This window comes from Aotus nancymaae, unplaced genomic scaffold (genome assembly GCF_030222135.1).
Source record: "Aotus nancymaae isolate 86718 unplaced genomic scaffold, 86718_ANA_hifiasm-v0.15.2.pri h1tg000029l, whole genome shotgun sequence".
In the NCBI taxonomy this organism is placed as follows: Eukaryota; Metazoa; Chordata; class Mammalia; order Primates; family Aotidae; genus Aotus; species Aotus nancymaae.
In genome coordinates, this window is record NW_026988442.1 from 79,461,644 (window position 1) to 79,475,993 (window position 14,350).

The following is a 14,350-nucleotide window of genomic DNA, read 5'->3' on the forward strand; positions in this document are numbered from 1 at the left end:
ATATCAGAAACTTCAGTTTAAAGGAAGAAAGCTATTTCGGGTGAGCACACAACTCATCTGTAGGCAAAAAGGCAGGAAGGCAATAAGGAAAACCTGGGTTACACAGCTTACTGTCTATTAAAAGGAATTATCTCCCTTTCTTGGAAAAAGCAAACTTTTTCCTAACTTAAAACTCTGAGAGAAATGCATGATGTAAACTGTTTTATAATAACACTAGTCTTTGTAGCAGATTTTAAAATAGGGGCAGATAATAGCCTTTTTAAGAATTATTTTTTGAAATTATAATAAAACACATAAAATATGCTATTTTCATCATTTTTAAGTGTACAGTTAGTGACATAAAGTACATTCACATTGTTGTGCAACCATCCCCCCATCCATCCACAGTATTTTTTCATCTTATAAAACTGAAACTACCTGTTAGCACTCTGCTTTCACAATGTATTTTAAGTTGATTTTTTTTAAAGACAATTTATGGTCAAAGTGACCCAAGCGTCTATTTATTCATCACAAGAATGAATAAACAAAAGATGGTCTATCTGTACAATGAAATGCTATTCTGCTTTCAAAAGAAAGGAAATTCTGACACCTGTTACAACCTGGATGAACCCGGAGGACATTATGCTATGTGAAATAAATCAGTCTCAAAAAGACAAATGCTGTATGATTCCATTCGGCATGAGGTACTTATGAGCAGTCAAATCCATCTAAACAGAAATAGAATAGTGGTGGCCAGGAGTTGAGGGAGGCAGAAATGAGGAGTTACAGTTTAATGAATAGTTTCAGTTTTACAAGATGAAAAAATTCTGTGGATGGATGGGGTGATGGTTGTGCAACAATGTGAATGTACTTTATGCCACTAACTGTACACTTAAAAATGACCAGGGCCAGGTGTGGTGACTTAGCCTGTAATCCCAACACTTTAGAAGGCTGAGGCAGGGGGGATCATCTGAGGTCGTGAGTTCAATACCGGCCTGACCAACATGAAGAAACCCTGTCTCTACTAAAAATACAAAATTAGCCGGGTGTGGTGGTGCATGCCTGTAATCCCAGCTACTTAGGAGGCTGAGGCAGGAGAATTGCCAGCAGGGAGGTGGAGGTTGTGGTAAACCAAGATCATGCCATTGCATTCCAGCCTGGGCAACAAGAGTGAAACTCCATCTTGGAAAAAAAAAAAAGGTCAAAATGGTATATTTTATGTACATTTTATTATAGTTTCAAAAAATAATTCTTAAGAAGGCTATTATCTGCACATATCTTTAAATCTGCTATAAAGAATAGTGCTATTAGTAGAGCCAGGGAATGGAGAAAAACGAGCTATTCAAAGTATGAAAGGCAAAATCATGAAGTTAAAAAAATTTTATAATCAGGCTAATAACATTGACATTAGCATTGCACTATTTAGTGTTATAAGATGCCCGATATACATTTGAATCTTAAAGGCTCATATTTGAAAACCTTGCATTAGGCTACTTCAAATGATGCATACATAAAATAGCATGGAAGTTCATTTTTTAAATTCTGCATGTTAGAGTTCTCACTAACTCTGATAAGTCTCTAATCCTAACTTAGTCCAAAATAACAATACTTTATCATGATTCTATGTGAAATCTTAAGCACGTTTTTCAGTTTCTATATAAATAATACAACCAGAAATTCTATAGAAATATACTGAGTACTTGATAATATAACACTTAACCTCATTTATATGAATACAAAACTGCAAAACACTTATTGGAAAAAAAAATCAATGCACAGTAAACTCTTGTCTGGATATTTACTAGCCTTTGTGTGTGTGGTGTGTGTGTGTGTGTGTGTGTGTGTGTGTATATATATATCAGTGTAAAATAACTCAATTCATTATCCTGACCATAAGGCAATGCTAAATTCTGAAGAACTTACCAAATTCTGTGTGTTCATAAGTTTGTGTATACATATAAATAGCTGAAGTGTTATAGGACTTATTGAATTCTAACTCTCTGAGGTGTATCAAGCATTTACTAATTTGATACCCTAACTTCCTACTGGTATCAAATAGCAGAGTTAAAAGTTATGATTAAACAACCTAATTGTCTCACACTTCAATCCTGTATTTTTGATATGTATACTGTCTTAAAATTCAAGTTTCAAACATCATATGCAAACATATCATAAAAAGACCTACCACAAAGCAAAAAAAAAAGCTAATTTTCGCTACTTGAGTTGCAGTAAGTTTCCCCACAGTTTTCAGTATGGATTCTTGTTCTTTCACAGGATATGACATGCGAGACAACTTTGCTTCCAATGCATGGCTTGATGGAAGCTGTCGAATCTCCATGATATTACTGAACCTCACACGAGACTTTTTGGGAGCTTAAAAGGAAAAGCATAATACAAAATAATTAAATGACTCCTCTCCAACAAAAGTTGCAAGTTTTAATTTACTGATAAATGCATAAGTTCATCTACGATCAGAGTAAGACCAGTCGAAGTAAACCAGAGGTGTATCATTACCGAGGCAGCTTTGTTCACTTAAGAATTAACAGGAAAAATGTTTTCTGAGACAGCTATTCAAACAAGGTTTCTGCATTTATGTACTGTATATACACAACTGCCTATTTCAGGATTTTAGTATGATTATTATTTTAGTATTTCTAGTAAAACTTTATTTGGATTTTTCCTCATGCATATCCAATTTATGAGAATTAGTTTCCTGGGCAAGCATGCAGAACAATTCTCTATAGGTCCATTCCTTGTAAGAGAAATTATGGATAAATACTGCACATTACGTTAAAGGTGGCATTCTTTACTAAATTCACAGAACCAGCAAAACTCTTATAATTTGCTATTAGGGTCGTTGAGGGCATATATAAGAGGATATTATTTTTTAAAAAAGTATATATATATACATATATACACACACACACACATACACATATATGCATATATATACACACATGTGTGTACATATATATAATGAAACCATAGGTACTTCTCATATTTAAAAGAAAAAGCATAATACAAAATAATTAAATGATTCCTCTCCAACAAAAGTCACAAGTTTTAATTTACTGATAAATGTATAAGTTCACCTATGATCAGAGTAAGACAAAGTAAACCAAAGGTATATCAGATGAAATAATACAAAATTTCCAGTTGAAACAATACAAAAATGATTGTACTATATTAGATTCACAATCCAGTCAAACTTCCAGACTTGTAGGCTGAGCCAACACCACATGGAGCAGAAGAACTACAGGGTGACTTCATTTAACCCACATCATCACTAAGTTTTGAGGCGGCTTGAATAAAGCTAAACTTTCTACCCATTTCCAAGTTATGGAATTCTAAGTTTTGCTTACTTTTTTCAGTATCAATGTTTGTGCTCTCAGGTTTTTCACTTGGAAGATCATGAAATTTCACAGGAACATACAGAGGTTCACTCTGGATTGTAACAGAAAAAAAGGTAAACAACAAATATAAAAGCTAATAGACCGGTTAAAATTTAAACGGATGATACATAGACACAAATACCATCTAAAACGTGGTTGTTCACCACCATGCTTAGAGAGCATAACTTTCCCAAAATGCATTTTCAAGACTTAAGAAAGGAAACTCAACAGATCCAAACAGGTACAATGACAGAAAAGAATCAGTTTACAGTTTGGAAATGTAATATAACAGTATTGGTAAATTATGATATTCCATATTTAAATGTCATAAAAACATTCTCTCTCTCTTAGCTAACAGATACTATCTCAGCTAACAGATTATCTCTCATTCCTTTTCATTCATTTAACAAACGCTGAGCTCCTACTATGTCAGACACTGTTCTAAGTCCTGGGAATATAAAGGTGAATAAAAGCAGTCTCTTCCTCAGTGATCATGCAGTCTAATGGGGAAGACAGACAACAAACTGATAATCAGGTATATACTATGTATTTATATTTACCAAATTATCTCCTCTTATTGTATAAAACTCAATAAAAAAACTAAAATTCTTGAAGACCTTTACACAGAATAGCTACTACTTATCAATTCTTACTATGTATTGAGTATCAAGTCTAGAGCAGTTAAACATATATTTCTCATTAGCCCTCACAAAAATTTTATAGAATATGGCCAATGCAGTGGTTCATGCCTGTAATCCCAGCACTCTGGGAGGCTGAGATGGGCATATCACTTAAGGTCGGGAGTTCAAGACCAGCCTGGCCAACATGGTGAAACCCCATCTCTACTAAAATACAAAAATTAGCTGAGTGTCGTGGTGGGTGCCTGTAATCCCAGCTACTCAGAAGGCTGAGGCAGGAAAATCACTTGAATCTAGGAGATGGAGGTTGCAGTAAGCTGAGATCATGCCACTGCACCCTAGCCTGGGTGACAGAGCAAGACTCCATCTCAAAATAATAATAGTAATAATAATAATTTTATAGAATAAAGCTGAGACATAAAGTAACCAAGTATAGACAAAAGAATTAAAGTCAGGTTTGTCTAGGCTACTCCAAGTAGTTATAAATTCCTCAACTGTTTTTGCAAATGTTCTTCAGATGATCTGTATTTAAGGTACAAATCTCCAAATAGGCTAATTCTTCAAAATTAACAGAACTTTTTTTATGTCTTTATCTTTTAACTTGTGGTATAGAACTCTGCCAATAAAAAAAAAATATTCAGTAAATGAAGGGACAGTAGGTCTGGAAAGAGACATAATCTCTTTGTTATACTGAACTTTTCATTATAGCATCTGGCCTAGAGCAATTTGACATATCCATCTTACAGATAATAGCAAGAATTAGTACAAGAGTAGTCAGAAGAACAGGCTGCCATCTCAACTGTGCCTTCTGTACTGATAGAGACAAATGACATTATTTTACTGATGCTTAAGATACTGGGAAAAAAAAATTCTTCATAGTACCTGGTAACCTACTCTGCATGTCATTGCAGTTCTAAAAAACAGAGAGACAAACAAAAAAAACTCTACTATGAATAAGGTCACGAAGCCAGTGCTTCACAAATTGGTATTAATTTTAGAGTAACTAAAACTTTTCTCTGATAAAATGCCATGTTTGGAAAGAAAACAAGTATTATTAAAAATATATTTTAAAGAGATGCCAGTCTGAGCACATAGCAAGACCATGTATCTAAAAAAATAATAAAAAATTAGTGGTGGAGTATGCTTGTATTCAGGAGGCTGAGGCAAGAGGATCACTTAAGCTCAGTAGTTCAAAGTTACAATGAGCCATAACTGTGCCACTGTACTCAACTCCAGACAATAGAGCAAGATCCTGTCTCTAAAAAGAAATCTAAAAATAGAAAATAAAATAAGAGATGCCTGAGTTATCATCTTAAAAAACCAGATTTTTATATACTACCTCTCCAACTAGATGATAAACACTTAAAATAAGTGACCATGTCATTACTTGATTTATTACCTGTCCCCTCGCAAATATGCACACACTCACACACTAGAACAAAGCTGTATTTTCAAAGCCTAGAACAAGTATTTAATACATACTTGTCACTATAAAAAATTTGTGGAATAAACAAATGAATAATTTGCCTATATACTCTCAGTGTCAAAAGTATTTGTTTCTAAACTATAATAATCATGCATGAAGTGAAAAAGCTGGTTAGTAACAAAGGATTGTCTTTTACTATTTTCACTCCTTAACCAGTTTCCCCTTCCCCTCTCTCTTCAGAGGTAGCTAAATTGTTTACCTCTAGGCCCCAGGTATCCCTAAGGAGGAAAAAAGTACCAAATTACAGTCCACATGACAGGCAGTCAATACTGAGCTATATCTATGTTGTAATATAGCTTTGTTGCCACCAGAACTGTTTGAGTTCTTCTTACCATCGCTCAACTCCACTTCTCCATTCCTGATAAGAAAAGAAACACTTACCAAAGAACTATTCATAGTTGTATCTGTCGTGCAAGCAGCAAAGTAACCTTCAGCATCTGCAAACTAAATACAGATAACAAGATATAAAATTCAATTAAACTTACATTATACTGTAGGACTAGTCAGACATGACTCAATGAAATAGCAGCAAAAATCCAGAATCAATCTATAAGAGGATAACTGTTACTACTAATAATAGCAGCTAATGCCACATGTTCACCATTGCTACAAAGGTATTATCTTCATTTTATTGATTAAGAATTTGAGGGTGAGAGATTTTTAATCCTGACAGTCAGGATTAAAAAGTTAGTCTAACACCAAAGCATGCGCTTTTCACAACATGATTATAACATTTCAGATAAGTAGGGAAAGGAGGGATGGGTTAAAAAGTCAAGTAACAGGCAAAAGCTGGTTGATCATTTGAGGTCAGGAGTTCAAGACTAGCCTGACCAACATGGTGAAACCCTGTCTCTACTAAAAATACAAAAAAATTAGCTGAGCATATTGGCAAAGCACCTGTAATCTCAGCTACTTCGGAGGCTGAGACAGGAGAATCGCTTGAACTCTAAAGGTGGAGATTGCAGGGAGCCAAGATCATGCCACTGTACTCCAGCCTGGGCGACAGAGTGAGACTCCATCTCAAAAAAAAAAAAAAAAAAAAAAAAAGCGGGGGGAAGTAACATCTCAGTATTATTATGAAATTAGATTTGACCTCAAAAACCCCTGAATGAGACCGAGCACAGTAGCTCATGCCTGTAATCCCAGCACTTTGGGAGGCTGAGGTAGGCAGATCACTCGAGGTCAGGAGTTTGACAGCAGCCTGGCCAACATGGTGAAACCCCATCTCTACTAAAAAGCACAAAAATCAGCTGGGCATGGTGGCACACACCTGTAATCTCAGCTACTTGGGAGGCTGAAGCAGGAGAATCACTTGAACCAGGAGGCGGAGGTTGCAGTGAGCACAGATCATGCCACTGCACTCCAGTCTGGGCCACAGAGCGAGATTCCATCTCAAAAAAAAAAAAACCTGAATGATTTCAAGGCCTGGACCACACTTTGAGAATCACTGCACTAATGCTAGATAAGTAGGATTTCATTTCACATCCACAGCTAGTCTATCATTATCTCTGCTGCAAGTCTGAAGAGGTTAAATAACTCGTCCAAGGTCAAAACTTGGCAAGTGATGGAACAAGATTCAAACACTAGAGCCCATGCTATAAAAGAACCCCAACAAATCAATAACAAAAAGGCAATCAATGTAGAAAAATAAGACATAGACAACACATAGGAGCTCTACTTTCCAAAAAAATATATACAAAAGTAAACACAAACAGGTACATTAAACAAGATACCACTGTTTACCTGTCAAGTTGGCAAATGTTGGGATTTTGGTAAAGGTTCAATCATGAGACTTAATGAGTGTTTAATACGTGTTTAATTACATACTGCTAACAAAGATAAGAATTAATGCAAACATTACAGACTGTAATTTAGCAATAAGAATTAAAAGCTTTAAAAATGACATTACTTGGCTGGGCGCAATGGCTCATGCCTTTAATCCCAGTACTTTGGGAGGCCAAGGCAGGCGGATTGCTTGAGGTCAGGAGTTCAAAACCAGCCTGACCAACACGGCAAAACCCTGTCTCTACTAAAAATACAAAAATGAGTCAGGCATGATGGTGGATGCTTGTAATCCAAGCTACTCAGGAGGCTGAGGCAGATTCACTTGAATCCAGGAGGCAGAGGTTGCAGTGAGCTAAGATTGCACCACTGCACTCCAGCCTGAGCAAGAGAGTGAGACTCTGTCTCAACAACAACAAAATGAATGAAGTACAGATATACTACAATGTGGATAAACCCTGAAAACAAACAATTCCATTTTTTTTTTTATTTTATTGTTTTGAGACAGTCTCACTCTGTCACCCAGACTGGAGTGCAATGGCTCAATCTCAGCTGTCTGCAACCTTCGCCTCCCAGGTTCAAGCAATTCCCATGCCTCAGCCTCCAAAGTAGCTGAGATTACAGGAGTGCACCACCATGACTGGCTAATTTTTTGTTATTTTTAGTACAGACAGGGTTTCACCATATTAGCCAGGCTGGTCTTGAACTCCTGGCCTCAAGTGATCCATCCGCCTCAGTTTCCTAAAGTGCTGGAATAATAGGCATGAGCCACTCCACCAGGCCCAATTACATTTTTGTAAAAAATAAAAAATAAACACATAAAAAGAATGGCAGGATATATGTCAAAATATCATCAGTGGTTCTTCCTTGAATGGTAGAATTTATTTTCCTCCTTTTGTTCTTCTGTATTTTCTAAATTTTCAACAATATACCTATGCTAATACACATACAATTTATTCCCACATGTGATATGATGTATATGTAATTTCTACAATGTATATGTATTACTTGTGCAAAGTAAAAAACATATAGTCATATTTTCGTAAGTTAAGTTTGTGCACATGAGTACACATTTCAGGCTTCACCTAATAAAAAATATTTTTGTTTTTTATTTCTTTTCCTTTTTTTTTTTTTTTTAAGATGGCATCTCGCTATATCGCCAGGTTGGAGTGTAGTGGCATGATCTTGGCTCACTGCAACCTCCGCCTCTTGGGTTCAAGCAATTCTTCTGCCTCAGCCTCCCAAGTAGCTGGGACTACAGGTATGTACCACCACACTCAGGTAATTTTTGTATTTTTAGTAGAGACGGGGTTTCACTATGTTGGCCAGGATGGTCTCGATCTCCTGACCCATGATCTGCCTGCCTTGGCCTCCCAAAGTGCTGGGATTACAGGTGTAAGTCACCATGCCCGACCTATTTATTTTTCTTTTAAGAGACAGGGTTTCACCATGTTGCCCAGGCAAGTCTTGAACTCATGAAGCTGAAAAAATCTGCCTACCTTGGCCTCCCAATGTGCTGGCATTAAAGGCAAGAGCCACCAAGTCCAACTTCAGAAAGCAATTATTGAAAAGCCCCTGATTGTTGGGTGCAGTGGCTCATGCCTGTAAACCCAGCACTTTTGGAGGCCAAGATGGGAGAACTGCCTGAGGCCAGACTTTGAGACCAGCCTGAGCAACATAGTGAGATATTGTCTCTACAAAAAATACAAAAATTAGTGGGTGTGGTAGTGCGTGGCTATGTGTTCAGCTACTTGAGAGACTGAGGCAAGCGGAATGCTTGAGCCCAGGAGTTCAAGATTATAGCAAACTATGATTAAACCACTGCACTCCAGCCTGGGCAACAAAGTGAGACCCTGTCTCTAAAAATAAATAAATAATTTTAAAAAGAATGTACTTACTAGATAAGACAAGAAACAATACTATTTTAACCCACACACACAAAAAAAAACACAAAAGAAAAAGATTAATAGAAGCAGAAAATAATACAGTGGTTACTAGGGTTTGGAGGAAAGAACAAATAGGGGTTATTTTTAAGTCTGTGTACAGGCTATCTAGGATGATAAAAAATTCTGGAGCTGATGGTTGTACAGCAAAGTAAATGTACTTAATGCCACCAGTAAACATTTAAAAAAGTTAAAATGGTATATTTCACATTATATATATATATTTAAATAAGAATTTTTAAAAGGATTAATATTTAAAAAGTTTTATAATCCTTCATTCTCAATAATTCAAAATTTCTACTTCTATGAGGAAGACATCATTATATAAACTCACATTTCTTTCAACACTATGAATGAGCATGTTATATTACATCAAAGAATATAATTTGATTAGCCAAACATCTAAAGTATGTCCAGAAATATAATATTTTCATTTTAATATATAAAACTTTGAATTTATTTCCAGAATCCACCTAACAATTAGAGGGCTCTTATCCAGTCTGCAAATGATAGACTCTTGATATTTGTCTTATTCCTTACTTTCATCCTCATCTCCACATTAATTGATCTGAGCTAATTCAACAATGTTTAACAACTCAGAAAATGTCATGGGGTAAGAGTTCTCACAAAATATTCTGATACTAAGTTGATTAGAAGAACAAATTTAAAATTTTGGGCAAAAGTAGGTTTTCTTATATCTTCACTCACTTAACTGAACAACTTAAAATCTGACTGTCCTTAAAGAAACTAATACAACTTTAAACTTCCCTTCTCAACAGACATTTAAAATTAAAAACTTACAAAAGCAGCATGCTTTCCTCGAAGTCCTCTTGTACACTGTTGTCTCCATGGCTTCCAAACAATAAAGCCCAAAAGGTACAAAACAAACATAGAAGTTTTTGCAAAGGTGCTGAAGAATGGTTTGTTGTACTGGGTAAAAACATACTGTAGAGGAAAAAGTTACACAGACAACTATGAGGTGACCTTAAATCTTATTACTTGTCTCCAAGATAAAGTCACTACATGATTTTAACTCTTTAGAAGTTCACTTGGAAAGGAAAAGTCAAAGGGATAACAAAAATATTTTAGATTCATTTCTGAATACTGTATTTACCTTGCATACAAAAGGATATCACCAAACAAAGCAGCAACAACCTTCAAAAATAAGTTAGTTTCAACATTCATTGAAACCTACTATGAAACAGGGCATATGCTAGGAGCTAAAGAAAAACAAGACAGGGCCAGGCATGGTGGCTCACATCAATAATCCCAGCACTTGGGGAGGCCAAGGCAGGCGAACTGCTTGAGTCCAGAATTTCAACACCAGCCTGGGCAACATGGCAAAACTCTGTCTCTACAAAAAAATAGAAAAATTAGCCAGGTGTGGAGGCATGCACCCCATAGTCCCAGCTACTTGGGAGGCTGAAGCAGGAGGATCCCTTGAATCCACAAAGGTTGAGACTGCAGTGAGCCATGATCAAGCCACTGCACTCCAGCCTGGATGACAAAGCAAGACCCTACTGCATAAAGAAAAAAAAAAGAGAGAGAAATAAGGAAAGTTATTCTGTCCTTGGGGAGCTTAACATCTAATAGAGGAGACATATATATGAAGAGAGTACAGCATAATGTGCCAGGTACCACATTATTGAACCAAGAGCAGGGTTCAGGATGCCATAAGAGCACCAAAAGGAAACTGACAAATTTCAAGGTTATGGAAGTTTCTTCAGGTAGACTGTTTTTTTGTTTGTTTGTTTTTAGTATATTGTGAATATAAACTCACAATTTTGTATACCCTAAGAAAAGAAAACTCCTGGTTACATGCACTAAAAAGGTGTAGAAAAAATATGACAACCCAGGAGGAACATGCAACTCTAGGATGTATGGTGGTCAGCACCATTTTACACTAAAAGAAACGATGGCTCCAGGCCAGGTGCAGTGGCTCACAACTGTAATCCCAGCACTTTGGGAGGCCAAGGCGGGCAGATCACTTGAGGTCAGGAGTTCAAGACTAGTCTGACCAACATGGTGAAACCCTGTCTCTACAAAAAATACAAAACTTTGCAGCGCATAAGGGCATGCGCCTGTCATCCCAGGTACTCAGGAGGCTGCAGCAGGAGAATTGTTTGAACCCAGGAGGCAGAGGTTACAGTAAGCCAAGAGGGCACCACTGCACCATTCCGGCCTAGGCAACAGAGTGAGACTCTGTCCCCTGTCTCCCCAAAAAAAGTACCAAAAAAGAAACAATGGCTCCTACAAAAAATGGCCAAATCCATGTATGGAGCAGAAAATGTACAAGATGAGCCTAGGGCATCTTGTGGTGGAAAGAAAGTGTTAAAGATTAATAAGATGCCGGGCGCAATGGCTCATGCCTGTAATCCCAGCACTTTGGAAAGCCAAGGTGGGTGGATCACTTGAGGTCAAGAGTCTGAGACCAGCCTGACCAACGTGATGAAACCCAGTCTCTACTAAAAATACAAAAATTAGTTGGGTGTGGTAGCAGGCACCTATAATCCCAGCTACTCAAGAGGCTGAGGCAGGAGAATTGATTGAACCCGGGAGATTGAGGTTGTAGTAAGCCGAGATCTTGCCATTGCACTCCAGCCTGGGTAACAAGTGAAACTCCATTTCAAAACAAAACAGAAGATTAATATGATCATATTAAAAAGACTTTAAGAATTCCAGCTAATAAATGTAAAAATAAATACAAAAGAAATAACTCAAAAAAAAAAAATCACCATTTTGCAAATCCTAATGTAATACTCTATCTGGACAACTTAAACATGTGGCTATTCAATTATTACCTAAAAGTTGATGAGGAACTTTACAGTACTTAAATTGGCATCACCTAAAATGAGACTTGTAGTCATTATGTATGTCAGGCTGGAATAAGAAGTACTCAGTACCCCAAAGTATTCTTTCCTAAAAACTAAACCTAAATCAAGACTTTACACCTAACTACCACTTTACTACCACTCTACTAAATGGTGACATTGTTTTGCATACTGATTATTATTTCACTAGAAAGTATTTACAGAAAGAATTTAAATTTAGAAAAAAAAAGCCAAGAGAAACACTTTCAAATATTAGAAAATATGCATACAATCTAAGTAACCCTCCTTAAAGATACAAGAAAATTATATGAAACAATAAAAAAGATCATCCTTTCAGTTTTAACTTGAAGTGGCAATAATTCAATATTTCTTTTAAAAAAATTCAATAGCATTTAAGATACTGCTTTAGAAAGCAGGCGATTGTAATGGCTACAGTTACTACAGGTTAACAGTAACACTGTGGCGGTAATGTAACATTCCTGGACCAAAGATACATACCGAAGTAAGTTCAGAGGAAGCAACCCATATGACATCAACTAGCAGGAGAATAACAATCCCAAGAGCCATTCGCCTGCGCTGAGTGAAGCCACTGTTCTGGGAATTCATTCGGTTCATGATAAATACACACACCATTTGCAGTCTGTTTTTTTAAAAAATACACATCACAGTAGAGATGATTTTAGAAAAACACCCATTAAAAATGAGAAAATTAGTATAACAGAAACATCTGACATTTGTTAACTAAAGTTCAGTGTGAAAGTTACATAGTGGATAAACATGTGGAATTTACCTTGTCTTAAGAGCCTTTCTGAGATCTTCAAGAACAATGCCGCAAAGCTTGGCAAATCTCAGTCTAAAATGAAGTGAAGAACTCAGCGCCCCTAAAAACAACCACGAAAATGATGCTATGAAAACGTCAACAACTTCAAGGTAAGATTCATCACATCGTTTTTCACTCTTCACCTTCAAACTGAAAGCAAATGGAAGAAAAGGACCAAAATGTGTTAAACATATTTGCCACCTTTCTGTATACTTTCATGGTATCCACTGTACGCTTCAGATTTTACTTAAGAGAAATACAGGACACAGGGGGAAAAAAATAATATTCAACATATGGCAGATTTAAGAATAGTTAACTAATGGAAAATAGCTTCTCCGAGTTTCACAAATACATAACTCCATTCACCTCTCCCTCCAGAGGAATCCACCCCTAGGGACGGCGTCTAGACACTGTTTCTAAAAGTGTCTTTTCTGTCCCTGACCTCCTGGAGTGGAACTTCGTTATCGGAGAGTAAGTGATTTGTTGTGAGTCTTGAAGGCACCTTTCCAATCTCCTCACGTGGTAAGAGAAAAGGATTCTCCACGCTCCCCCACCCACTCCTGTCAATACATCCAATCGTTTTAGAAGAAACAGCTGGAAAAAGGAAGCCTCCTCCTTTTTTGGACGGGGAAAGAAACTTAAGGCAGCGACGCCTCCCCGGGAAGCCGAGGCAAGGGCGCAAGCTCGGCTTCCTAGATTGCCAGGGTGGGCGCAGGACTAGAGCGACCCTGTCAGCTCCTGCTCCCTCCGCCCCAGGAGACCTTCAAGGTTTCGGTCAAGGCGCTCCGGCTGCCACTAAGGGCTGGAGGTGGTGCTGTTGGTAGGCACTGCGTCCCGGTGTGGGCTCCAGTGATGTCGGGGCCCTTCCCTGCCTGCCTACCTGGCCTTCCTGCCCCGCGATGGCGTCGTGGCGGCACCATGAGCGGACCCGGGCCAGGCCCCGTAGCCGCCCAGCGCCACGGCCGCGGCCTCGGACTCACAGAGTCGTCACGGCACCTGACATCGCGCCGCACTGGAGGCCCAGCTCCTGAAGCCGCGGTGCCCCTCAGGGAGAGGCCGCCGACACCACCCAACTCCACTTGGCCCAGGAGGGCGGGGAGCGAGTGAGGGGAAGGGACGGCGCAGGCAGCTATGGCCGCGGAGGCCGGGAGCTTTGCCCTGGCCCCGGCCCCGCCCCCGGCTGGCCAGCCCCGCAGCCCCGCCCCCTGAGCCCGAAGGTGGTGGCGCGCGTGACGTCATGGAGGCGCGACGGCGGACAGCGCCGGGGTTCCCTATTTAGTGTGGCTAGGCAGAGCCAAGGGAAGTAATGCGAGGCGCTGGGCACCGAGCGACGATACACGGTGGCGATGCGAAAGGAGCAAAGATAGGAAGAAGGGAAGTAGGGCGAAGTGGTAGAAGAAGAGGGAAGCGAGCGTGGGTGTCTGGGGCAGAGCGATGGACGAGGGAGTGGCCAAACCTCCAGGTGGCTCGCCCTAGAAC

General features: G+C 38.5%; 1 protein-coding gene across 1 annotated transcript in view; it reads right to left on the minus strand.

The window, feature by feature from the left end:
* SLC35F5 (solute carrier family 35 member F5) overlaps nt 1–13,809 on the minus strand; it is a 40,511-nt gene extending 26,702 nt beyond the window's left edge. Inside the window, exons 1-7 of the mRNA XM_012468419.2 lie at nt 13,752–13,809; nt 12,842–12,932; nt 12,550–12,691; nt 10,022–10,165; nt 5,877–5,939; nt 3,342–3,423; nt 2,165–2,352 (exon numbers count right to left, since the gene is read on the minus strand). Of these exons, the coding sequence (XP_012323842.1) occupies nt 2,165–2,352; nt 3,342–3,423; nt 5,877–5,939; nt 10,022–10,165; nt 12,550–12,691; nt 12,842–12,932; nt 13,752–13,791 (750 nt within the window). The 5' untranslated portion in view covers nt 13,792–13,809. The remainder of the gene's footprint in view (nt 1–2,164; nt 2,353–3,341; nt 3,424–5,876; nt 5,940–10,021; nt 10,166–12,549; nt 12,692–12,841; nt 12,933–13,751) is intronic.
* Nucleotides 13,810–14,350: the final 541 nt, after the last annotated feature.